Below are 26244 nucleotides of genomic sequence, written 5' to 3'. Positions count from 1 at the left end.
AACTGTTGGCCAGGCCACAGAATGACAGCAGGTCTGGTTGCGTTTGTGGTCACTGCTGTGCGGGGCGGGGGGGCTGAGCTCAGAGAGAGCCCCATCTGTGGACCCAAGTACCACTCTGTGCTGGCTGGCTATACTCTGATGCCCATCTATCTATGCATATCTAGTGTGTAGATAACAACATTTGAATGTATTTCCACAAGAAAAAAGACAATGTTGAGAACCAGGCAATGTAAAACGGCATAGTTGGCTTTAATACAAAAACAAAAAAAATCTGGAAAACGTGTATAACCACATGGCCAGAATATTAACACAAAACATCTGATGGGATGTCTACACATCATCATGCACTAAACAAAAACTGGCCTCAAACAGATCAGGTTTAGCATTCGGTCAAATAAAACTAGCAATCTGATTTAATCAAATTACCAAAATATGCAGTTATTGTCTTTAACTTGTTGTTGAGAAAGTTCTGTTCCACCTCTACTCTCCCACCAGGCCCTGCAAGAGAGGCGATCTGGAACCCAACCATAAAAATAAAACATTGTTACTATACTAATTACAAGTCCGAGTCATTGACATGAACATTTATTATATAGAGAAAAAAAATCAGCGCCTTGATTTATAATGGAAAGTTTTTCAATGAAAAGTAATGTAATAGATTTGTATGTAAATCTAGTACACTGTATGGTTCAACATCCCTGTCTGTTGTTTGGTGCACAAAGCTGGCAAGTTATTTACAGAGGCTGCCTCAATTCAGATTTCTTTTCACTAATTGGCCTTTTTGACCAATCAGATCAGCTCTGAAAGGCCTGATGTGATTGGTCAAAAGCCCAATTAGTGGGAAAAAAGATCAGAATTGGGGTGCCTATAAACTCCGCCCTGTTTGCTAAACCACAGTAACAGTTCTGACAATAACAGTAAAGTCCAAACAGAGCTAGACTCAGACCTAAATACATATTTTTTATTTAACTAACCGTAGTCAGATCCACCACAATCAAACCCCTCTAGAGAATGAAAAAAAAAAAAAAACAATACTCACTAACTCGGACTAAAATAAATAGGGGCCTTGTGCAATTAGCCAATTCGCAAATAGTATTTTGATCAACTGGGTGGCTTGGGTCAATATAGTTCTATACACTCCCCTCTGTATTTATTTGGACAGTGACGCTACTTTTTCTTCTTCTATGTCTTTCTGCCTCAACTTTCTCACACATCATTCACAATTAATGCATAATTATGCATAACCATGGTACCATCAACATTAATGTAGAAGTGTTCAGAAACATCTTCTATTCTAGCTTAAAATAAGTGACAATGCATTATTCACCATTCAGTTCCTATTGGGCAAAACATAACTGGAAACACAACCAAAACAAGCTGTGAATGGATCCAACAAGTTTGTAGAGTGGCAAGTGATGTTGTCATTGTGTACAAGGACTATGGGACCAAATAGTAAACGTTTGACTACTTTAATACACTAAGTGAATTTGGCCAAATACTTATGACTTCTTCAAAAGGGGGGACTAGATACAGGTAAAACAGATGATTTAAAAATACCCTAAAATAAAAAAAGGTGACATTCCGTACTGTCGCTTCACATGAAACAATCCCAAACCCTGGGGAATATAGCCAAATTTAAATATTTTAGCCTCCTTGACCAAAGTGTGCTTCTTCTATACTCATTATACTTATCTTCTGATAACAGCCACCATGGACGTAGCTTTATAGTAGCAAGTAGTAGTAAACCTGCACTCAAAATAGTTAGATATGCCACTGCTAAATAAGTAGGTCAATAGGTTACCAAATAGGTGACAGCCTGCTTTGTTAGACTGCTGATAACATGCATGATGGCATAATGAAATCAGCATAAGGCCTATGTAGCCTTTCCCAGCTCTGGGAGCCTTTGATCAGACAGTGAGAACACTTACAGCCACGGGATAGCAGAGATGGGCAACCAAGTAAATAAAGGAGAAGTATGGGCATTCCCCAAAACATGCTCAGTAGAGGCTCAGCTGGGCAGGCAGGCGCCTGGCATCATCAGCGCTGACTACGGCTATGTCCTAACCTTTCCTGAAGTGTGCACTTGCACATTTTCCTGGATTTGTCAAATGGTGGCAACTCCCTCTAGCCAATCCTTATACCAATCCAATGATGAGGAATGTGCAAGTACACACTTTGGGATAAAGGTGGTGAATTGGGATGCAGCTTTGATCCTCTTCCATAAAAGGAGCCCTGCAGAAACTTCACACTTCTATAGGCCTTCAGACTGTACTGCTGTACTCTAATTTACACTGAAATATCAACAAATAGAAATGTATCTTGAATCAATCGTAGCCAAGCATGACTAGCATGCACAACGACTCAACATCCAAACATGAGTTGCAAACCACCAATACTCCTCCACTTGTCCATATAACCTACCTGATCCATGTCTGCATTTCGTGGGAGGAAGTACACAATATTATCAGATATCATTTTGGACAACCTGAAAATGTCAAAAGTATTAACAGTTAAGGAAAACAGTGTTCAATTCTTCTACGACAACGTAATAGAACGCTACAATGCATGTAAATACTAGTGGAATATAAAAAGATGGCAAACTCAGATTGGCAAGCAAAGACCAACCCACAAACAAAACTACCTGCACATCCCAAGTTCCTCAAAATTCAAAAGGCACTCGCACATCTGAGCTATCTTTTTTACAGGTGCATAGTAACAGTTGGGTCCGGGTCCGTCTCAGAGTCTGGCCTGTTGCCTGACTAATAGCCTGAGAGCAGCTTCATTGTGAGAAATAAAGGATATCCATTTGGCGCCATCATGGTCTTGATATCGAAGACGTCTGCGCTGAGGTAGTCTGGGCCGCCCCAGGGGGGGCTGAGGAACACCACGTCCGCCCGCAGACGAGGTGCCAGCTGCAGGAAGTCTCCCTGCACAAAGTCGATGTGCTCGGCCACCTTGTAGACCTGGGCGTTGTGCTGTGCCAGGGCCAGACGCACTGGGTCGATGTCAATGGCTAGCACTGCATGGGGGCAGGGACATGGAGGACAGAGTCAGACACACAGGGAGTACCACGCAGGACAACGTGCTCTGTTTAAATGTCTGGAGGAAGGGAAAGGACGGCATCCCAAATGGCACCGTATTCCCTATGTAGTGCACTACTTTTGACCAGGGCCCATAACTGCACTACATATGGAAAGACATGCAGACTTGAGTCAGACACACAGGGAGAACCACTAAGGACAATATGACACATAACTGTTAACCTATAGGATATAATATGGGTTTTCCTTGTCACGTCACAGGGTCAGGAATACTCTTGCCCTATTTATAAAAGGCAGACACAGTAACCAAAAATATCTACATTTTATAAGATATTAAAGCAAAGGAGCCTCTGAAGCTTGGCTCAAATATGATGCTACTATACCCCTCTTCCCAGTGAGGGCAAACTGGATGGCATTGCCTCCCACTCCACAGAAGGCGTCTATGATGAGTTCAGAGTGGAAACTCTCCTGGACCCTCAGGGCAATGTGCTCTGCTATCTTCTCTGGGGTAACAGAGAACCAGCCCTCTGTACAGACAGACAAACGGACAGACAGGCTTTAACAAACTGAATACAAAGATGCAATTAATATTCTCTCATTTTACCATTTTAAAATTATATATATATATACACAGTGTAGAATTGTTTAATTTATTGATTCATATTTTATTAAATCATAATTTATTGGATTGGGGGGTGATCCCCAATGCAAAGCATAGCCACCAGAGGTCAGTCAACTGTAAAATGGTTTTGTCCAAACAATGCCAAATATTTTGGTTCATTATTGATTTATCAAAATTGTCCAGAAATATGATATCTAATTGATTGATTTTTGTGGGCTCATAAGTCATGCTAGTTCCATTCGCAACTTCCCCAATATAACCAAAACACTATTAGTGACGATTACATTTTAAAACAGCTGTCATTCACAACATTTTACTGCAGGCAAATATTAGGCCTGCTGGAATATAAAGTAGGTGTGTGTGTATTTTCAATTATATTGAGAATAGCCTGAATATATCATACAAGACAACCCAAAAACGATTGAATAAGTATGCTGTTATTATTGAGGTATATTTGATAGACTATGTGGCGAGGCTGGGATGCTTCATAGACCAACCACGTCCTCCGGTCTCTCCTCACCTAGACAATCTGCCTTTATTCTCGAGCAGCCATTGCCGGTTTCCTTTTCAGTTGCTTGTTTTCACAGCCTCCTCAGAGTATAAACACCTGCTAAGGCAAACAATGCTGGGAGTGCACTCTTCTCTTGTAATGCTTCACGTTCCTCACTCTCATTACAGTCCTCATCCCTCCCTCTGTTCTGAGAAAAGTGGCCGAGGATAGGGTGTTTCACAAAGAAACATGGATGGACTTTCCAATTGAGCTCAAGGGAGGATCCGTAGATACATTTGGTTTGTTTTCCTAAATGTTCACTGAGATGGGAGATATTCCTTTCAGTTTGTAGTGGATTCTCAAAACCGATTGCTGTTCCTGAAGGAAACCTCTAACACCATGTTAGAGTTTTTATTACCTATATGACTTCAGTCCCAAAATACTAGATTACCCCTCCTCACACTCTGCTCTCCATCATCAGCCAGGCACTGCTACATGAGGCTGTATAGAGACTTTCCTCCTGTACCTAATTGAGCAATAGCCACCATATGAATCTGATAGGACTAGGTGTAAATCATTTGGACTGAGTTTCAGCCATGATGTGGTATGTATCCTGGCTCTCCTCTGTTGACATGAATAAGTGAGAGGTTACGAAGGCTCTGATCTCGTTTTCAAACAGAATTCGGAATGCACTGTGAAAGATCTCTGATTGGAGCGAGGGGAACATATTAGTCATACTACTTTGGAGAATAGGGAGAGATTCGGCAGGACGAGATTGGCCCTCTGATAACAGATAAGCTCTTTGCCAGAAAAAGGTTGGAGAACCACTTGATGTTTTGAACCAATGTTAAAATCAATGTTTAAAATGATAAATCAAAAAGGATGCATTTGGAGGATTTCAGTGGAGGTGAAAAAATAGCTTTTATACCTGATCACTAACAGTATGAATATTTGTCCTTCTAGAGTACAAGGTTGCTTCTGTTTCTGCTACAGGATCTACACTTTGTGTTGGAAATGGAAAACTAGTCCTTCTACTTAAATGAACCTAATCTGCATACAGAGTGCCAATCATTAGTCTCTTATCAGTGCATCCGTGTTTAAAAACGGAGTCATAGTCTGGTGCACTTAAATGAGAGGACATGTGCACGAGCAGGGAACGAAGAAGCGGGCGGGAGGGAGGAGGCGAGAGAGAGTAGAGTTGCTCTGCTGGGAGACAGGGAGGAAGCCTGCTGGTGTCATGTGATGCAGGAGGGAGAAATGTGAGGTATGCTTCACTAGCATCAGCACTTCTCCCTAAAGACAGACAGAGGTGGGCCCTGCCTGCCAGCTCATCCATGTGCCCTCTACATCCCTGACTCTCTTCCCCTCTTGACAACATGTTAGACTTCAGGAGCAGCAAAACTGTATCTTATACCTCGGACATACAGCCATTCGTTTCTCAACCAGAGAAAAATACTTAACATTCAGTCACCTTGAGAAAATCCTTTCCTTTTCAGAATAAAGTGCATTCCTGAATCACATTTGACCCTCCGTTTGGGCTGCATTAATAGACGTGGTTGGGAGACTACAATAGGAGAATAGTTCTTCTCAAACTAGAGGAATATTAACAACAATATGGAGGTCAGGTAGTTCCTCCATATGATTAACTCTTTCTGCTGGAGCCTGTATGAACAAATTTAAAGTGTGTGTGTTCTGTTTGCTCCGTGACTCACCGTGGTCCAGCTTGATGCCCTCATCGAACCTGGAGAAGAGACGGTAGCGCTGGGCCCAGTACTTAGCCAGCTCGGGCTCCGCTGCAATCTCAGCTGGCATCACTCCACATTTTCCTCTTTTCTTTGTCTTCTTTTTCTTCTTCTTACCAGTCTTCCCAGTAGACTCTGGGAAATAGGCCGTGCAAAAGTAGTAAATTGTACAAGACTTCAACAATCAAACCAAGAAATACACCCCAACAAGTATAGATCTGACATGAACGCTTTATGAAAAAGCCCTGGGTTAGAAAAAGGTCTAAACTGGCTGAGGCAAACCAACCTGTGTTATTATGTTCAAGTGCATTGGGAACTAGGTAGTCTGGTATGTCCAGTGAGTACACCTCTCTTCTGAATTGAATCTCTTCATCCTCTTCTTCTTCCTCTACTCTGGTAAAGATGTTCTGCTGGGAGGGTTGAGGGAGCTGCTCAGTACAGTCCAACTCCAAACAGAGTTGAGGACTATCTTCCTTCATCTCTTCCTCCAGTTTCCCTTCTTCTCCCTCTGACTGTGGACAAGCAGGCCTCTCCTTGTCGGCATGCTCCCCGTGCTCATGCGACTGGCCTTTTGACATGTCCGGGACGGCTATGTGTGTGCCGTTGTCTTTCTGAACCCTCTGGAGGAAACTCTGAACCTGAAAACAAGAGCAGCACGTGAGTGAGTGCGTGAATACAACAAACACTCCTGACCAATGAACGCTGGAGGAACAGAGAAGCATCACAACGAAACCATACTTTAAAGTAGGCCTCAACAGGGCTCAAGTCATTTCTACTGTGCCTGCTGGATGATGGTGCCATTTGCTGCAGACAGTAAATACTGTAAGTCTTGCCCAGAAGATCAATCCAGTGAGCTCAAAACAAAGATCAATGGAAAAGCACAGCATTTAACTGGTTTAAGTTCTCTCACAGTGCGACACATGACTTAATGTCTCAACACCGTAGAAACACACCGATGTCCACTATACCTGTAGGCACTATACCCGTAGGCCACACTAAGTCATTACCTTTCTGAAGTGCAGTACCTTGACAAGTTTCAATTGCTCTGGGATAATACAATCCCGCACAGTCAGCAAACAGAACAGTAGCCTTTCCTAGCCTCTCTACCATGGTTTGAATAAGCATGTTAGAGTTCATAGCGACCAGCTGAACACACTCTTCCTTTACTCCTCAAGGTCAGTCTTATCAATGAAATATGACTGACTCAAATAATGATGATCCGTGAACTTTAAACAGTGCGGCTACCCTCGGACCAGTGCAGCGTGGCGGCTCATTGTAAATAGATTCAGTTGGTTGAAACAGCAGCTGCATGCATAAGAGAGATGTGGTGTGTCAGAGGAGGCCAGCACTGACAGGAGGGGAGGGAGGACTGGAGTATTGGCTGTGCTCCCATTCTCTCCTCTCTCTGCCAGTGGAGACTGAGGCAGAGTAAGAAATGAGGTAGACCTCTCTGAAAATGCTCCCCAGTGTCAACTACAGGGCATTTCACCCACCTGCTAATCCAGTCAGGAGCTGCTATGAAATGTGGGTGTGCAGTACTAAAACGAGAGTGATTCTATTAGTATCGCAATCAATAGTAAATCGTACTGTTTGTAAATAATGAGTAAATTGTACTTTTTGAAAGGTCTTAGTCAACTTGGGCTCTGTGTTATCTCCCTCTTCAGTAAAGAAGGTGTGTGTGTTGTGGCAGGCTGCTTTCCTCCCTCCATGTTGCTTCCTATTCCTCCCAGCCCTACTTCCATGGTGGTGACTGGGGCTGGGCTTAAACTTCAGCACGCTCTCAATCCTAAAAAAAAACACAACATAAAGAGACTGATATTCTAAGAGGACAATCAACCATTTGTACATATACCTGGATTATTTTCAAAATGTCACCCTATTGCCTACATACTGTATAGTGCACTACTTTTTGACCAGGCTGGGTCAAAAGTAGTGCACTTTATAGGGAATAGGCTCCCATTTGGGACGAGGGAGTAATGCTGACTTACATGGGGTCGTGGCTGCGCTTTAACCCCAGTTTATCCCAGGCTTCATCCACAGACATCTGAGGGTTCTCCTCCACATCCAGTTCATGGCTGGGTCAACAGATCAGTAGATGACAGATCGATACACAGCATTAGCCTTACACACTATCACAATGATCGAACAAGACTGCATTCCAATTGGAACCATATTCCCTATATAGTGTACACTTTTGACTGGAGGGCCCTGGTCAAAAGTAGTACACTATACAGGGAATGTGTAGCCAACAGTAGAATGTTTATGAGATGCAATAAACAAGAAAATAGGAAAATGTAGAAAAATATTGTTATAGTCTCACAAAGCATTGTGTAGGCTAAATCACATATCAGTCCCCAGTACCAGCCTTTGGGTTGGAATGGGCCATCACGTGATGTTTACTGATTTATGCATACAGATTCCATTTACAGAATCCTTGGTTATTGAAACATGGAGAAGCATCGAAATCTGTGTCTTGGACATGAACATCTCCTTCGATCAAAGTGAAATTGAAAAGACGGATGATAAGCACTTCCATTCATTCCCCTGGCTGACACTTTTACATGCACTGCATCATAACCAATAATGGAAGCCTTTACAGGGTGAATCGTAGCCAATAATGGAAGCCTTTACAGGGTGAATCGTAACCAATAATGGAAGCCTTTACAGGGTGAATCGTAACCAATAATGGAAGCCTTTACAGGGTGAATCGTAACCAATAATGGAAGCCTTTACAGGGTGAATCGTAACCAATAATGGAAGCCTTTACAGGGTGAATCGTAACCAATAATGGAAGCCTTTACAGGGTGAATCGTAACCAATAATGGAAGCCTTTACAAGGTGAATCGTAGACGATGGAAGCCTTTACAAGGTGAATCGTAGACGATGGAAGCCTTTACAAGGTGAATCGTAGACGATGGAAGCCTTTACAAGGTGAATCGTAGACGATGGAAGCCTTTACAGGGTGAATCGTAACCAATAATGGAAGCCTTTACAAGGTGAATCGTAGACGACGGAAGCCTTTACAGGGTGAATCGTAACCAATAATGGAAGCCTTTACAAGGTGAATCGTAGACGATGGAAGCCTTTACAAGGTGAATCGTAGACGATGGAAGCCTTTACAAGGTGAATCGTAGACGATGGAAGCCTTTACAAGGTGAATCGTAGACGATGGAAGCCTTTACAAGGTGAATCGTAGACGATGGAAGCCTTTACAAGGTGAATCGTAGACGATGGAAGCCTTTACAAGGTGAATCGTAGACGATGGAAGCCTTTACAAGGTGAATCGTAGACGATGGAAGCCTTTACAAGGTGAATCGTAGACGATGGAAGCCTTTACAAGGTGAATCGTAGACGATGGAAGCCTTTACAAGGTGAATCGTAGACGATGGAAGCCTTTACAAGGTGAATCGTAGACGATGGAAGCCTTTACAAGGTGAATCGTAGACGATGGAAGCCTTTACAGGGTGAATCGTAACCAATAATGGAAGCCTTTACAAGGTGAATCGTAGACGATGGAAGCCTTTACAAGGTGAATCGTAGACGATGGAAGCCTTTACAAGGTGAATCGTAGACGATGGAAGCCTTTACAGGGTGAATCGTAACCAATAATGGAAGCCTTTACAAGGTGAATCGTAGACGACGGAAGCCTTTACAAGGTGAATCGTAGACGATGGAAGCCTTTACAAGGTGAATCGTAGACGATGGAAGCCTTTACAAGGTGAATCGTAGACGATGGAAGCCTTTACAAGGTGAATCGTAGACGATGGAAGCCTTTACAAGGTGAATCGTAGACGATGGAAGCCTTTACAAGGTGAATCGTAGACGATGGAAGCCTTTACAAGGTGAATCGTAGACGATGGAAGCCTTTACAAGGTGAATCGTAGACGATGGAAGCCTTTACAGGGTGAATCGTAACCAATAATGGAAGCCTTTACAAGGTGAATCGTAGACGATGGAAGCCTTTACAAGGTGAATCGTAGACGATGGAAGCCTTTACAGGGTGAATCGTAACCAATAATGGAAGCCTTTACAAGGTGAATCGTAGACGACGGAAGCCTTTACAGGGTGAATCGTAACCAATAATGGAAGCCTTTACAAGGTGAATCGTAGACGATGGAAGCCTTTACAAGGTGAATCGTAGACGATGGAAGCCTTTACAAGGTGAATCGTAGACGATGGAAGCCTTTACAAGGTGAATCGTAGACGATGGAAGCCTTTACAAGGTGAATCGTAGACGATGGAAGCCTTTACAAGGTGAATCGTAGACGATGGAAGCCTTTACAAGGTGAATCGTAGACGATGGAAGCCTTTACAAGGTGAATCGTAGACGATGGAAGCCTTTACAAGGTGAATCGTAGACGATGGAAGCCTTTACAAGGTGAATCGTAGACGATGGAAGCCTTTACAAGGTGAATCGTAGCCGATGGAAGCCTTTACAAGGTGAATCGTAGCCGATGGAAGCCTTTACAAGGTGAATCGTAGCCGATGGAAGCCTTTACAAGGTGAATCGTAGCCAATAATGGAAGCCTTTACAAGGTGAATCGTAGCCAATAATGGAAGCCTTTACAAGGTGAATCGTAGCCAATAATGGAAGCCTTTACAAGGTGAATCGTAGCCAATAATGGAAGCCTTTACAAGGTGAATCGTAGCCAATAATGGAAGCCTTTACAAGGTGAATCGTAGCCAATAATGGAAGCCTTTACAAGGTGAATCGTAGCCAATAATGGAAGCCTTTACAAGGTGAATCGTAGCCAATAATGGAAGCCTTTACAAGGTGAATCGTAGCCAATAATGGAAGCCTTTACAAGGTGAATCGTAGCCAATAATGGAAGCCTTTACAAGGTGAATCGTAGCCAATAATGGAAGCCTTTACAAGGTGAATCGTAGCCAATAATGGAAGCCTTTACAAGGTGAATCGTAGCCAATAATGGAAGCCTTTACAAGGTGAATCGTAGTTCAATTCAATCCCCTATGAAAAATATTTCAGTCACGTCAGCATATACAGTGGCAAGAAACAGCATGGGACCCCTTTGGAAATACCTGGATTTCTGCATAAATTGGTCATGCATTTTGATCTGATCTTCATCTAGGTCACAACAATAGACAAACACAGTTTGCTTTACTAATAACACCCAAACAATGTATACGTTTTCATGTCTTTATTGAACACAGTGTAAACATTCACCTTCCAGGGTAGAAAAAGTATGTGAACCCTTGGATTTAATAACTGGTTGACCCTCCTTTGGCAGCAATAACCTCAACCAAATATTTTCTGTAGTTGCGGATCAGACCTGCACAACCGTCAGGAGGAATTTTGGACCATTCCTCTTTACAAAACTGTTTCAGTTCAGCAATATTCTTGGGATGTCTGGTGTGAACAGCTCTCGGTCATGCCACAGCATCTCAATCAGGTTGAGGTCAGGACTCTGACTGGGCCACCCCAGAAGGTGTATTTTCTTCTGTTGAAGTCATTCTGTTGTTGATTTACTTCTGTCTTTTGGGTTGTTGTCCTGTTGCATCACCCAACTTCTGTTGCGCTTCAATTGGCAGACATATAGCCTAACATTCTCCTGCAAAATGTCTTGATAAACTTGAATTAATTTTTCCATCTGATAGCAAGCTGCCCAGGCCCTGAGGCAGCCCCAAATCATGATGCTCCCTCCACCATACTTCACAGTTGGGATGAGGTTTTGATGTTGGTGTGCTGTGCCTTTTTTTCTCTCCACACATAGTGTTGTGTTTTCCTTCCAAACAACTCATCTGTAGCTTCATCTGTCCACACAATATTTTGCCAGTAGCACTGTGGAACATCCAGGTGCACGTTTGAAAACTTCAGACGTGCTGCAATGTTTGTTTTGGACAGCAGTGGCTTCTTCCCGTGGTGTCCTCCCATGAACACCATTCTTATTTTACGTATCGTAGGCTCGTCAACAGAGATGTTAGCATGTTCCAGCGATTTCTGTAAGTCTTTAGCTGACACTAGGATTGTTCTTAACCTCATTGAGCATTCTGCACTGTGCTCTTGCAGTCATCAATGCAGGACGGCCACCCCTAGGGAGAGTAGCAACAGTGCTGAACTTTCTCCATTTATAGACAATTGGTCTTACCATGGACTGATGAACATCAAGGATTTTAGAGATACTTCTGTAAGCCTTTCAAGCTTTATGCAAGTCAACAATTCTTCATCTTAGGTCTTCTGAGATCTTTTGTTCGAGGCATGGTTTACATCAAGCAATGCTTCTTGTGAATAGGAAACTCAAATTTTGTAAGTGTTTTTTATAGGGCAAGGCAGCCCTAACCAACATCTCCAATCTCGTCTCATTCATTGGACTCCAGGTTAGCTGACTCATGACTCCAATGAGCTTTTGGAGAAGTCATTAGCCTTTGGGTTCATACTTTTTCCAACCTACACAGTTTAAATTATTTATTTAATATAGACAAGAGAAATACAATTTGTGTTATTTTAAGCACACTATGTTTGTCTATTGTTGTGACTTAGATGAAGCTCAGATCAAATTTGATGACCAATTTATGCATAAATCCAGGTAATTCCAAAGGGTTCACATACTTTTTCTTGCCACTTGAAACAGTGATTTCCAGTTATACTATTCTTGGTACTATATTGCTATGCCAACATTAGGAAGAGGACAATACTGTAAAATACTGCAAGACATGAACATTTAGATAAATTGCCATGTAGCTTACCTTCGCTTAAGTTTTGGGACTCTTCTATCTGGTGGTTCATCATCTTCATCACTATTAGACGCTCTTCTCTCACCTGATCCGTTGTTTTCCTGGTGGCACCTGCCCTGTTTGGAATCTGAAGGGGGGAAAAAAGTGTACATCATTTGTCCCTACAACATTGCATTCTACATGCATGTTTTCCTTGCAAGAGGATAAAACGGGGAACGAGAAGTCAGCATGTGGTGTAAAACAATGCTACAAAGCCAGATAAAAACGATGAAACAGAAATGACAGCAGTGTTGTGTGGGATCAGTCACAGACAAGATGGAAAGTTCCATTTTTACAGAGCATCCATCACGGTCTACAAAGTCAGAGAGGAGACTGCCGTTGATTCAGGCAGTGGTTCTTTGCTCGCTCTGACTAGAGGAACCATTAAAAATGCATGGACCTGTGTCACATGGTCCTTTAATTCAAAGGAACACATCTTTTGATAGTACAATGCATAAAATATTCAGACAGTCACCTACAGTTTGGAAAAAGGCCCAAATTACAAGGACTAAAATATATATGTTTTAAAAGGGATGTGTGTAGGACATTGCTATCGCCTACCCATTCTGAGTGCAATAGGCTACTTTAATGACATCTTTAGTAGGGTCGGGACGATACCAGTATCGCGATACTCGTTAGTATTGTGTCAAGGAAACAAAACATGAAGCAGATTTAAATGACTTAGGAAAACAGCCCTGATGTTGGAAACAAACATCATTATGTTGTCATCCAGAGTAACGTATATTTACTTTCCAAGCTAAAGCACACAATATTTTAAACGTTTTCTAAAGGACCAAAGAGTGAGGTCTGCCTAGTGTTTTCATTTTGCATGAAAAAAAACAAAACGATACTGGTATTTAGGTTTTAATAGATTTGAGTGCAAGAACTGTGGGAATCACTGCTAGATCAACAGTGTCCGTCTCCTCAACGATATAGCATAGTTTCCTGAACTGAGAGACAGAAATATCATGTTTGTAGGCGGGTGAAAGGTCGCACCTCTTAATTCAGTGGACTTAGTTGATGAGGCAGTTCTTTTACGATTACCACCATCACAAGGTTCATCATTTCCACAGACATGGTCCACTTGTTGTCTGCTCAAATCACACTGACCAACTCCCTCTGACAGAAGGCTCATCTGCCCAATCAGATCGACCACTTCACTAGTGCCCGCCTCACTCCGCTCCAGCCTTCCTTCAAACTCTAAATCCCCTGGGTCACAACAATGAGTCGGCTCTCCTTCGGCTTCACCCTCATGTCCAGGCTGCTTTGTTTCAATGGGTGTACTGCTTGAGTAGTCTATGGTCCATCCCTGGGCTGCCCAGTAGTTGAACTGCTCCCAGTAGTAGAGAAAGGTGTGGCTGGCGTGATTATCCCATGCCTCCTTAGTGCCTGGGCAGTCCCAGGGGGGCTCTGCTGTGGCTGGACAGCTGGAAGTCTCTGGGTGCTTCTCCAACCAGCCCTGCCACAACAACCCCTCTCCCTGCTGGCTCCAGTAGTCTTCCCAACCCTCCTGGGCCTGTGAGGGTTGAGGTTCTGCCTCCGTCTCTCCTTCGGGCCTCTCACTGAGATCAAACCAATCAAACGCTGGCTTGGTGCTTTCAACACTGGGATCATCCTTCTGTGACTGGAGTGGATCATCTTCATCCAGATTCTCAGGGGCTGCTTCCCAGTGGTTGGCATTCTTCCTCCTTAACTTTCTCGCCTTTTAGGAGAGACACAAAGACACTAGGTGAGAGAGCATAGGACTACATGTGATAGTGACCCTAACCCACAAATATAGAACATACACTATAGGCTACAGTCAGAAATGGTAGAATGATTTTTTTGACAGTGTGTGCAGGATTCTTTTTGTTGTTGCCTGATTTAGATATGCTTCTGCTTAGAATATCTGACATTTTGGTAAACTGTGTTAGTCAACTTGTCTATAATTAGATACATGCTGCTTCTCTTCGTCACTATATGTTGCCTTAGAAGACTTAAAAAAAAAAACTTCCTCACCAGAATAAATCAGTTTGCAAACAATGTAAAAAATAAAATGGAGTTAATAAAGCCGCATACAAACTTGGTCTCTTTTTGTTTTCTTGGGTAAGGTAGCTCCACAATGCAGGTGTTTCAGCCTAGCTCAGTGGATTATGTGTGTAGGGGTTGGTAATGTTCTCTAGTTACGCCGTGATTGGCTCAGTGTTCTGCCATTCATGGGGACACCACATCACCGCCAAATCTAAGTGTAGAGCTAGAAAATTCAAGCCCCTTGGGTGATGCCAAAGAGTTACATTAGAAGTGCCCATCCAAGAAGGATCAAGGTCATTGGCCACAGATAAAATGTCAAATCACGTTATCTACCGTAGCTTTAATTGGACTGATCATGTCAACATCTTACTTTCAAAATCTTAGCTAGCAGACATCATCATGAAGTCTACGATCTACTGGCAAATTCTTTTTAATCCTTGTCATATGAAGATAAATAATAGATCAAACGTATCGGTACTCATCAGCCATAAACAATATACAAGTTGGAAATTGCAAATTCAAAAATGAGTGGTTTGGAAGGAATCAGTGACAGAGGCTCACTGCAAGGATTGCTGAGCAATCACTAACTTGCTATTCATTGGAGTGAGTGGGTGGGTGGTTCCAAGTCTGGGTTTAAGGGTCTCTTTCCAAGCTTAAAAGGATAGACATTCAACATTGGGCATGCTGTCAATCCAGCACGACTTCTGCCGTGCTCAAAACAACTGTTAACTTAGTACTGGGAAATCTGACTTTAGTGAGTTCAAGACAACTGGGAACTCTGGGAAAATAACCTTAGACTACTGCGCCACTTGAGGTATTGTTCCCTCTTTATTCGGATATAACCGTAGGGACTGCGGGTTATGAGTCAACCCGCACATCAGTAATCGGAGCAACATGACCTCTTCTTTCTTTTAGGTGGACTCTCTGGTGAAGGATAAACAGGCAATGTTTACTTGCTACTACTTACAGATTTCCTCTGTGCAGAGGAGCTTATGAACTCCACAGGCAGTCCCATTCTGGCCATAAGCTGGGCTTCTTCATCGATTGGTTCATCCTCCTCCTCAGTCTCTTCATCTTCTGCCTGGTCCTCTCCATGCTCATCCTCTGCCTCTGAGTGCAACAATAGGCTGAGTTACAGACAACTTTCATGTTTCAGAAAAGGTTGGCAACATGCATGTCAATTATTGGGAGTGGTTAGGTTTGCCAAGTGCAACTCAACTCCAAGACATACTACAGAACAATGGAGTTAACCTGCAACTAGTGTGGCAAACTGGAGCTCCACGTCACACAAAATGATTGATTGTGTCAAACTATGGATTTCAGTAACCATAGCCTGCAATTACATGGGACAATAACCTGTGTAATTGCGGGCTACTCACTGGATGACGAAATCCGTACTTATGATCAAAACTTGTATGAGATGTCTGAGCTCGAGTCGGTCACACTAGTCTGATCAACGCCGTTGATGTGAAGTACATCGTGTCGTTGAGCTTTACTTGACTAGGGTTAGGTATGTGCAATGACGTATACTACATTGGTTATGTCCTACCTTGCAGCCCACCTTCGGCCAAGTTAGTGATGTCTTTACGGTCAGATCTGTACAACTCACGATCCCTACACCGGGAGAAAAAGAGGACACAGTCAAAGTGAAAACAATGAAACACAGTTTACATTGTGTGTTGTACTTGTATAGTAACTATATAGGTAGCTAGCTCACTTACTGTACAAAAGCTCTCGAACACAAGCAGTGTATAGTCCCATCATCTCCAGCCAAGCTCCTTTGGCTGAAAATAATGTCGGCAACCACATTCCATTTTCCATGATCAATCATCATGTTCACACTTATTAGCTAGATAACGTTAGCGGGAAATGTAAATAGAGAAAGGCTCTTTCACTGTGATCGAAGTTCATCCGGATACACACACGTGTTGGCTACAATGACATCCTTTCCTGGTTGTGTCACATGAATAAGGAACCGGGTAAACCAGGACAAAAAATATCAGGAATCTTCCTCTCCTCGACCTACCAAAGGGATCAAAATGTATGTAATGATTTCATAACAATATTGTATTGTTATTTATGCAATGCTAGTATTGGTGTCTATGCTGTGGATGTTCTTAGCTTTTGCTCGTTTCAAGGCTAGTTGTGGTAATTTATTATAGGTAGTCTCAGGAAGTAGCTAGCTAGCTTGCTAATATTTTAACTGTGTAAATTAGCAAATCAGCTAGCTAATCTAGGGAAATTCTGATCCGATATAATCAACATATATATATTTTTTATTATTAGGCTGTCTATGTATAAAGTTAATTTAAAGTTGGAGCTACTTAGATATCTAGCACTCAGGTGTCAGACAGCAGTTAGGCTGTAACTAGCTCAGTCAACTGTCACATTGTGTTAAATATGGAGGATACATTAAAATAGTTCACTCATTCCATTTACAATTGCGAACAAGTGTCAGTTTCGGTCTGCTTAACCAGCCGGGTGGCTCTCTGATGTATAGCAGCTGGGTCTGGTGGTCTGCTGATGGTGCTTTCAAGACAAATGGGAACTCGGAAAAATACGAGGTCAAATCCTGACATCAGTGATCTTCAGGTCGGAAAGTCGGAGCTCTAGAAAGAGGCCCGAGTTTCCGAGTTGGAACGGTCATCTAACTCGGTATCCAAACTCTTTTCCGGAGCTCAACCCCCCCTGATGAGCTCATAGAAGGGTTGGCTGACAACTTTACGAAAATGATTCACCTGCATCCACCGTGCGTTATGATTCTGAGTGGTCAGATAGCTAGTAACAATGAAATGAAGCTGGCATGTGGGGAATCGTAAGTGGCTCGTTTCAGCAAGCGTTAACTTGTTGTTGATACCATGTCTTGTTTTTAGGTGTTTTGACTGATTTTCATGTCAATGCTAATATGGCATAATATTCACTAGCTAGCTAACAGCAACTCCAACGATGTATTTGAGATACAAAAAGTGCTCATTGTGCAAATGTGTTTTGTTTTCAATAAACATTTGGAGACTAAATGTCAAAAATCTCAGCCAACCCCGTCTTTTTTGCTTCATGGTTGTGCAGGGGTCGTTTTCTTTTGCTAGCCCAAAGGCCAGCAGATGGCGATATTGAGACGTTTCATATTCAAATCAAACGTTTTCGTCACATGCGCTGAATACAACAGGTGTAGTAGACCTTACAGTGAAATGCTTACTTACAAGCCCCTAACCAACAATGCAGTTTAAAAATACAAATAAGAAATAAAAGTAACAAGTAGTTATAGAGCAGCAGTAAAATAACAATAGCGAGGCTATATACAGGGGGGTACCGGTAATGAGTCAATGTGCGGGGGCACTGGTTAGTCGAGGTAATATGTACATGTAGGTAGAGTTATTAAACTGACTATGCATAGATAATAACAGAGTAGCAGCGGCGTAAAAAGAGGAGGGGGGCAATGCAAATCGTCTGGGCAGTTGTTTTGGACGCCCCAGCTAGCACAGTGGATCTGGGCCGATTCTGGCTGAGAGTCAGACTCGGCTGACGTCATATGGCCCGAGTCTGGGCCGCCTTTGGCAGTATTACTTATGGAAAGGATGCGGGGTTATCTGGCTCAAATGTATATTACTTGGGACTCGGACCGATTGGGGCTATTCTCTGGTAGATGATTACACGGGCTGCTTTATATAATTAACATTTCCTTTATTTTTCCATATTGTATAATTGTTTCTGTGAAAAAAATACAATTAACATTTAAATGAAATTCTTTAAGAGTCCTGTGTAATATTTGGATACTTTGCAAGGCAAAAAGTGTGGATGGAGCCTCCCGAGTGGCGCAGCGGTCTAAGACACTGCATCGCAGTGCAAACTGCTTGCTACAGATGCTGGTTCGGGACCCGTGCCGGCTGCGACCAGGAGACTCATAAGGCGACGCACAATTAGCCCAGTGTCGTCCGAGTTAGGGGAGGGTTCTGGTAAGATGCTGGCAATGTTGGCTGAATTCCTGTAGACAGAAACGGCCCGTAGTACTTGCAAAGTGAACACATAACCAGCTAAGGAACATTATAACACATCACCACGTTACAATGTCAATTGAATATCATTAAATGTCTTCATATTCAGCATATTCTGGGCATATTCTCATTCATTTTGATCCCGGCCTCCTGGAAGAGGGCCGCTTCTGGGTCGATTCCTCTTTGCTAGCTGGGGCAGCATGAGTTCATAAAAGGGTTGGCTGACAACGTTAGGAAAATGATCTGCCCGCAGAAGCCGTGCGTTATTATTACAGTCCAAAGGGAATCCATGCAACCGGTTATATACTCATATACCCTGTGGACCAGTCCGTACATAAAACATTCACCATTCAGTCTGCAAAGGTGTTGAGTTCTTCCTCAACTTCATTAAATAGCGAGAAGGCAGAAAACAAACGGGGAGTATATGCATACTTTCTTTATGAAACACCATTTTCCACCACTATGCTAGAGTGGCTAAATGCTAGTCCCGGAGTGGCGTTCAGCGGATTAGATTGCAGCAATCTTGTTTTTTTTACGCTTGCTCTGAACAAATGACTATATGATCACGTGACACCATTAATTCCTCTGTGAAGACTTTGAAACCAAATTAAGTTGGTTAAAAGGTAGACTCAGCGATATGATGCAGAAAGTAAACATTATAGTGGGTCAGTTTCCGCAACAATTAAGCATGTTGAAATAGAGCTATGCTACCCAACCCGAGCCCAACGGGCCCTGACATTACACATCGGGTTAGGGCTGGGTAGGGCCTGTTTTTTTTCATCAATAACTAGGGTACGGGCGGGCTCGGGTAACACCGAATTGATCACTAACATTTTGAAGCTGAGCCATTTGCTTGTTCTCTACTGTGCACTACAGTCATATCTGACTAAGATCATAACATGGTGCCTCAACCTCATCAAATATAAAACAGGTGAGATTATGAAAAAAAAAAAGTTTTGTCAGATTTTAGTGACAAAGTAGCTAACAGCTAAGTGCTCTCATGTCTCTTCATTGAGCAGAGCAGCCCAAGTGGAGCCGTTGCTATGGATACACACAGACTCAGAGCCGCCAGCGGAGCGCATGCAGAGCGAGCTGTGCGCAGGGAGCGAGTGATAAACAGAGAGGAGCAGCTAATGGGTTTACTAACAGAGTAAGTTATTTCTGATTTGGGGTTTCGGTCAAGGCCTGGCCTTACATTTGGGCAGAAGCAATCATACCTGGGTAGGGTCTGAACATTGCGTGCATGGGTAGGGCTTAAAATTCATGCCTTTGCTGTGCTCTACGTTGGCGCTCGGGGCTCAATTTCTCCACTGTTTTGGTGCTTTGGCTACCATGCTGTGAACAGCGTGAAGCGAATCCGTGCACATGCGCAGATACTGTGTGAGAGCGAAGTCTTGCATCTCTCTCATCTGCGGTGCTGCTCGTGACAACCATTGAGTCTACCTTTTTAAGATGGCATCTCATGTAGACAACATACGCAGTTTGAGCTACTCCGGGAAGTGACATTGCAGGCTAGCTCAGTACCCCCCTCCCATCGAGTAACTCAAGTTGAAGGCCACCTGGGTACTGCAGGCTGCCATTAGCAACTCAAATATCCTTATCTTATTCTGTGTTCTGTTTTTGATGTTTAAATAATCAGTTCCAGGAAGTACATCTGCTGTATTAGAAGCAATTATTGGTACCATGATTGGTTCAAAACATTTTCTTATTTACGTGAAGATTGACCACGAAGATCGCAGTTTTTCAATTCACTATACTGTTTTCTGCTAACAATACGTGCAGTTGCGCGGTCAGCCATGAACCTCTGTTGCTTAATGAGAGGGGGGAAGTTGTTCTCCCCTGGTCTGAATGCTGTGCCTAATGTCAGGAAGTAGCATTAGCCACCTCCGCATGGTGTTGAAAAAGGTGTTTCAGTTAAGGAGGAAATGTACGCTTTTGCAGCCCTAATGGAGAATGTTTTATGTATGAACCAGTCCACGTATAGCCGGCTGCATGGATTCCCCTTGGACGGTAAGATGAAACGTCTCAATATCGCCATCTGCTGGCCTTTGGTCTAGATAGAAAAAATGTGGGCGTTGGATGTCTTGCTTTCTCTTCTGTCTCTGATTGTGTCAATGGCTTGCCCTTTTACTTTTGTCTTTCAGGTGTTTCATGTGAGCCTGGTATGATCTGTCCTCAGTACTATTTACACTGGAAGAAAAAAGGTTTGTGAAACATCTACCAAAATGTTGTAACTGTAAGTCATCCTGGATAAGTGCTAAATCACTAAAATGTTTAAAAAAAATAGTTGCAGTGAAATGTGTTATGTTAAATGGTCAGCCATAGTATTAAGGCGCCCCTGGAGCAAATGAGGGTTAAGTGCCTTGCTCAAGAGCACATCGAAAGATTTTTCACCTTCAGCAACCTTTCAGTTACTGTCCCAAATCTCTAACTGCTAGGCTACCTACCGCCTAAAAATATACATTTTCATTCATTCAGGGATGATACAAATGCAACCATTTGATTACTTGCAATTTGTGTTGCTTCTAAAGTAGCTGCACTTCATCTAGCTAACTTGATTGCTCAGTTTATAAATGCATGCTGATTTGTTTATTTGAGAATCAGCATGGTGTGTAAAACATTTAATTCTTGAGTTTTCATAGATACTGTATGGCAAAGTTGTTTTTCTATCCGATTCCCACTTAAACAATGTTTGCTTTCTGTCTTCGCAGAACAAATATGAATATGAATTTATTAGACTGTACTGAAATATCACCTTGTTAGCCCTCTTCTCTCTATTCTGTACTCCAGGCCTGCCCATTGGCAGATGGTATCCTTATTCGACTTGGCTTCCTTTGGGAGAGGCTAACTGTGTGGCAGTATGTCAGATGGGAACGAGTCCTGCATGTTCAGAGATGGAGCCGAGTTTGTGGCCTGCATCTTTCACACATTCGAGGAATGGTCAGGACTAGGACCCCTGGAAGACTATCTGAGCTATCTGGAGTACCTGGCCTGGGTTTTCACCCCTCTGGTCGTTGTTTTCATCCTGCCCTTCCTCATTGTGATCCTCCTCTACCTCTCCATACTCTTCCTCCATGTGTACAAACACAAGAACCAGCTCAGGGAGGCCTACTCCAACAACCTGTGGGATGGTGCTAGGAAAACTCTGGCAACGTTGTGGGATGGCCACGGGTTCATATGGCACGGTATTTATATATATATATATATATGCAGTGAGCTCCAAAAGTGTTGGGACAGTGACAATTTTGTTGTTGTTTTAGCTCTGTACTCCAGCACTTTGGATTTGAAATGATACAATGACTGAGGTTAAAGTCCAGACTGTCAGCTTTAATTTGAGTGTAAGGTATTTCCATCCCCTGCACCGCTAATGATGACAGATGTCGTCATCTTTGAAGCTTTAACATGAGTCGCAGATCTGCCCGGGAGGGAGGCTAAGGTTGTCAGGCGGGGCCTCTAGGTGCCGCAGTGCCACAATGTAAGCCACAATGAGTGTGTTAGTGTTTAGGAATAGAGAAGTATAGAGTTGTCCTCTTTTTCCTCATCTCTGTATTCTCACACCTCTGTAGCCTCACCTGCCTCTCAATCAGTCATGGGTCCATATTTAAAGTGAGCTCCCAAAGTATTGGGACAGTCACCTGTGTTGTTTTAGCTCTGTACTCCGGCACTTTGTATTGGAAATTATACAATGACTATGAGGGTAAAGTGCAGACTGTCAGCTTTAATTTGAGGGTATTTTTATCCATATTGGGTGAAATGTTTAGAAATTACAACACTTTTTTTGTACGCAGTCCCCCTGTTATAGGGGGGGCAAAAATATTGTGACAAATTCACTTGTCTATTGAAATAGTCAACAGTTTAGCATTTGGTCCCATATTCCTAACTTGCAATGATTACATCAAGCTTGTGACTCCACAAAATTGTTGGATGCATTTGTTTTGTTTTGGTTGGGTTTCAGATTATTTTGTGCCAAATGGAAATGAATGGTAAATAATGTACTGTGCCATTTTGGAGTCACTTCTATTGTAAATAAGAATATAATATGTTTCTAAACCCTTCTACATGAATGTGGATGCTACCATATTCCCTTTCTTGACAGGATATGAAATCCATGGTATGGAGAAGATTCCAGATGAAGGAGCAGCTCTTATAGTCTATTATCATGGGGCTATTCCCATCGACTATTATTACTTTCTGGCAAATGTCATCATTCAGAAGGGACGGATTGTTCACTCAGTCGCTGATCACTTTCTGTTCAAAGTTCCAGGTAAAATCTTCACAGATCCATTTCCCAGTATCTAATTATAAAGGTGGAGATGTTTTATTCAGTGTATGTGCCCTCTGTATGTAGATGGACAGTTAAGTGTACAGTATATAGCCTACAGCTGCCTTAGTCCATTCTTACAACATGAGCTACTAAGGCTGCGTCTACGCAGGCAGCCCAATTCTCCTCTTTTTTTCCCCAGTAATTGGTCTTTTGACCAATCAGAGATCTGATGGGACATATCTGAATAGTGGGAAAAAAGAGCAGAATTGGGCACTAAAAGCTGACCTGGTATTCTTCTCTGTAGGGTTCAAGCTGCTGTTGGAGGTGTTTAGTGTGATCCATGGGCCCCAGCAAGAGTGTGTGAAGGCACTGAAAAGTGGCCACCTCCTGGGCATCTCACCTGGAGGCGTGAGGGAGGCGCTCCTCAGTGACGAGACCTATCAACTGCTCTGGGGGAAGAGAAAGGGCTTTGCACAAGTGGCTATCGATTCCAAAGTGGTACATGTTGTTTTTTGTCTCCTTCTGTCTTTTTTCTCAAATGGCACCCTATTCCCTATGCAGTGGACTACTTTTAACCAGAGCTCTATGGCTGTCTGGTGCCCTATAGGTAATAGGGTATCATTTGGAGACAGACAGTGCATGTCACTTTCCTCTTACACAGAAGCATCATTTTATCTGAAGTCCTCTTACATGTTGGTCTTTACATTTTTTTAGCCAATAATTCCCATGTTTACTCAAAACGTCAGGGAAGGATTCCGATCTCTCGGCGGGTTAAGTATGCTTAACTATTCATTTTAATTGCAGTGTGACAAAACATTTTTTTACTTCACAGAAGAGCATAAATTAACTTGAAAATGTTATTTCTCAGGCTTTTTCAGATGGTCGTATGAAAAATTCCGTGTGCCGATGGCCCCCGTCTATGGGGGTTTTCCTGTGAAGTTTCGTACATACTTAGGTGACCCCATCCCATATGACCCTAACATTAGTGCAGCAGAGTTAGCTGAAAAGGTAAGACATTATGCAACTGTGGCACATTTCTGTAATTCAATGGCTATTTACTGTCTGAAATGTAGCGTACACAAAAGTCAAATGATTGGGAAAGATGGGGTCAGAGTGAATTTTCCTAATCTTTCTTTCTGATTTTCAGACCAATCAAGCAGTTCAAGCACTCATTGACAGACACCAAATTATTCCTGGGAATGTCCTTCGAGCACTACTAGAGCGATTCCACAGCAGGCATAAAGAAAAATAGCCATAAGGAATATCATTTTTTTGTTGTTATATGAAGCAGTTACATATTTTTTAAGACACTGTTACATATTGAAAGTATTATCATGTGATCAGTTGAATGGTTAACTACAGATTTGGATCTTAATTTGAGCCAGTCTCCTATAGCAGGAAAATAATCCTGTAGATTATAATTAATGGACATTTTTGTAGCGGTTGATACATTTTTCATAAGGAAAATCAAGTTTGATATTTCAAAGTGGAAATTACAAACTTCAGAAGCCTTTTTAACCTCAAATACACTACAAACTTCTCCTACAATAGGCTGATCAAATTAAGGTCCTGCACCTATACATTATTATTGTAGGTGTACCTTCAGGAGCTTTTTGCACTCAGATTCTGTCACAAAACAATATGTACCGAAGGTAAATTGTTATGGTATAATACACCGTAATTGGTTAATGTCAAATGTGCATATTGAAATTGTATAGTGTTTTTTGTGCAAGTATGTAGATACTTTGATTCCACAATTGATTTGCACACATTGTTCTAAGTTCCACCACTGCCAACAATTTCTATTTAAGAGGCCTTTATTTGGATTATTAACTGCAAATATTGAAACGATATAGCAATTGCTATATAAGAAGCAATATAGGTATGAAGACCGGGCAGCTTTATTTCCTTTCACCTGGGTAAAAATGTTTGAAATTTTATTTAAATAATTTTGTCATTTCCCCCCAAAAAATGTATTGTGGAATTATGTAAGTATGTACTGTAGTTGTAGCCTATGCACCTTTTAAAAATCTATTGAGGTCCATTATGAAACAGGACAGAAATTATTTGTAATGTTAAAATAAATATATTTTATTATGAGTTTTGTGTGTTTACAAGTCATTTCTGTTATTACAAATACTTTGTATAAAAACATTGAGCAACATATAGCTACTCCAAGATATTTGAAGTGGTTTTGAAAATTTGATAAAATATTAGTTTTTCTTCCATAAACATCGGTCCATTTTCTGCACTAGTGTTTTTCAGTGTTTTAATGTTTCGATACGACTTTAATCAAGTAATTTTATGGCCTGTGAATCAAATTGAACTAATGTGCAAAAGTTGACTAATGTGTAGCCTATTCTAAAACACGTTTAGTGTATTTCTCTGTACTAAAATGTTTTTGTGCTAACTCTGAAGTATTCTGCTTGCAGGATGAGCAGAGTTTTGAATGTTGTTTGAGATTGCTCAGTTTGTTCACAATTCCTGGAGGAGATGGGGAAATGTACTTTGTAGTGTGGCTAGATGGTAGCTGTACTTTCCATGATTATTGTGTATACTTTGTTAAATGTTATTTTGGTTTTCAGTACAAGGAAAATTATACTGTGTTTAGTAGCGTATTGTAAGGCCATGTGTGCTGGGAACCGGTCAGTGTATGACACTTAAATAAATCAGATCAATATTTCTTTTTTTACCTAACTTGTCTTGACTTAAACTGCTACCCAATGAAGGCAATCCAATAGTGAGAATTAAATAATATTTTTGATAAAGAATGATTGGATTTCTCCAATGGCTTTTTTGGGGTTATTTCTCAGCACAGACAAACTTCATCACACACAACACAAGCTTAAATAATGTTATACTACATTGTTACCAGAGCGAAACTTCTTTTGTTTGTCTAAGAGATGCTTGGAACTTAAAACTCAAACCTGAAGAGATCTGAGATCTGGAACATTCTTGGCATCCACACTACAGCACATACAGTACTGTACAGCTTATCTCAGTCCAGTACTGTCTAGGCTTTGCCCCCTGTACAGCTCTCACTGCCTGTCCTGTGCGATGTCCTGTTCAACTTATTAGCCTCTGGTTGGCTGATGTAGCCATTGTCTGTGTCCTAAATAGCTCCCTCTTCCCTATAATGCACTACATTTGACTGGAGTCCTTTCGGGTGCCATTTGGGTTGCACACATTGTCTGTGGAGGCTTGGAGTGCTTCAGTCATCCTCTGGAATGGTGGGGACTATTAGCTATTGTTTAGTTTCTGTAATTGTATTATCTAGGTATCGTACTGTATGCCATGTTGTAGCCTACTGAGCCCCTTAATCAGGCACTGAAGAAGACTTGCTGTTTGATA

At 42.0% G+C, this 26244-nt stretch overlaps 2 protein-coding genes across 4 annotated transcripts; one reads left to right on the top strand and one right to left on the bottom strand.

Annotated features, from left to right (window-relative positions):
* Positions 1–225: 225 nt before the first annotated feature.
* tgs1 (trimethylguanosine synthase 1) lies at positions 226–16596 on the bottom strand. The gene is made up of 13 exons (XM_020462676.2): positions 16359–16596; positions 16187–16251; positions 15605–15747; positions 13624–14329; positions 12601–12715; positions 7884–7970; positions 7510–7681; positions 6182–6533; positions 5866–6030; positions 3425–3568; positions 2803–3019; positions 2422–2500; positions 226–514 (listed from the first exon to the last, which is right to left on the bottom strand). The coding sequence occupies exons 1-13, from the start codon at positions 16469–16471 to the stop codon at positions 401–403; spliced, it is 2472 nt and encodes an 823-aa protein (XP_020318265.1). The 5' UTR covers positions 16472–16596; the 3' UTR covers positions 226–400.
* LOC109871715 (transmembrane protein 68-like) lies at positions 16574–25576 on the top strand. Of its 3 annotated transcripts, none has more exons than XR_004205881.1 (8): positions 16574–16678; positions 20774–20833; positions 21420–21814; positions 22726–22893; positions 23198–23391; positions 23608–23663; positions 23762–23901; positions 24041–25576. XR_004205881.1 is itself a non-coding variant. In XM_020462679.2 (8 exons), exons 3-8 carry the CDS (start codon positions 21490–21492, stop codon positions 24143–24145), a joined length of 993 nt encoding a protein of 330 aa, XP_020318268.1. In that variant the 5' UTR covers positions 16574–16678; positions 20774–20833; positions 21420–21489; the 3' UTR covers positions 24146–25576. The 3 variants fall into 3 exon arrangements, 2 of the variants coding, with proteins under 2 accessions (XP_020318268.1, XP_031663236.1); XM_020462679.2 differs by having other exon boundaries at positions 23608–23668; XM_031807376.1 differs by lacking the exon at positions 16574–16678 and adding an exon at positions 17997–18590 and having other exon boundaries at positions 23608–23668.
* The last annotated feature ends 668 nt before the right edge of the window (positions 25577–26244 follow it).

This window comes from Oncorhynchus kisutch, linkage group LG27 (genome assembly GCF_002021735.2).
Source record: "Oncorhynchus kisutch isolate 150728-3 linkage group LG27, Okis_V2, whole genome shotgun sequence".
Classification (NCBI taxonomy): Eukaryota; Metazoa; Chordata; class Actinopteri; order Salmoniformes; family Salmonidae; genus Oncorhynchus; species Oncorhynchus kisutch.
Note: the sequence above shows the minus strand (reverse complement) of the source record. Positions and strands in the feature narration are given on the sequence as shown.

Bases quoted from the DNA above. Each gene is read 5' to 3' on its own strand.
- tgs1 (XM_020462676.2), bottom strand. From the start codon at position 16,471: ATGATGATTGATCATGGAAAATGGAATGTGGTTGCCGACATTATTTTC. The intron at 15,748-16,186 runs GTAGGACATAAC...TGTTGCACTCAG, and splicing joins GGCCGAAGGTGGGCTGCAAG to AGGCAGAGGATGAGCATGGA. The intron at 14,330-15,604 runs GTAAGTAGTAGC...CTCTCCTAAAAG, and splicing joins CCTCTGCACAGAGGAAATCT to GCGAGAAAGTTAAGGAGGAA.
- LOC109871715 (XM_020462679.2), top strand. From the start codon at position 21,490: ATGTCAGATGGGAACGAGTCCTGCATGTTCAGAGATGGAGCCGAGTTT. The intron at 23,669-23,761 runs GTATGCTTAACT...GTTATTTCTCAG, and splicing joins CCGATCTCTCGGCGGGTTAA to GCTTTTTCAGATGGTCGTAT. The intron at 23,902-24,040 runs GTAAGACATTAT...TCTGATTTTCAG, and splicing joins CAGCAGAGTTAGCTGAAAAG to ACCAATCAAGCAGTTCAAGC.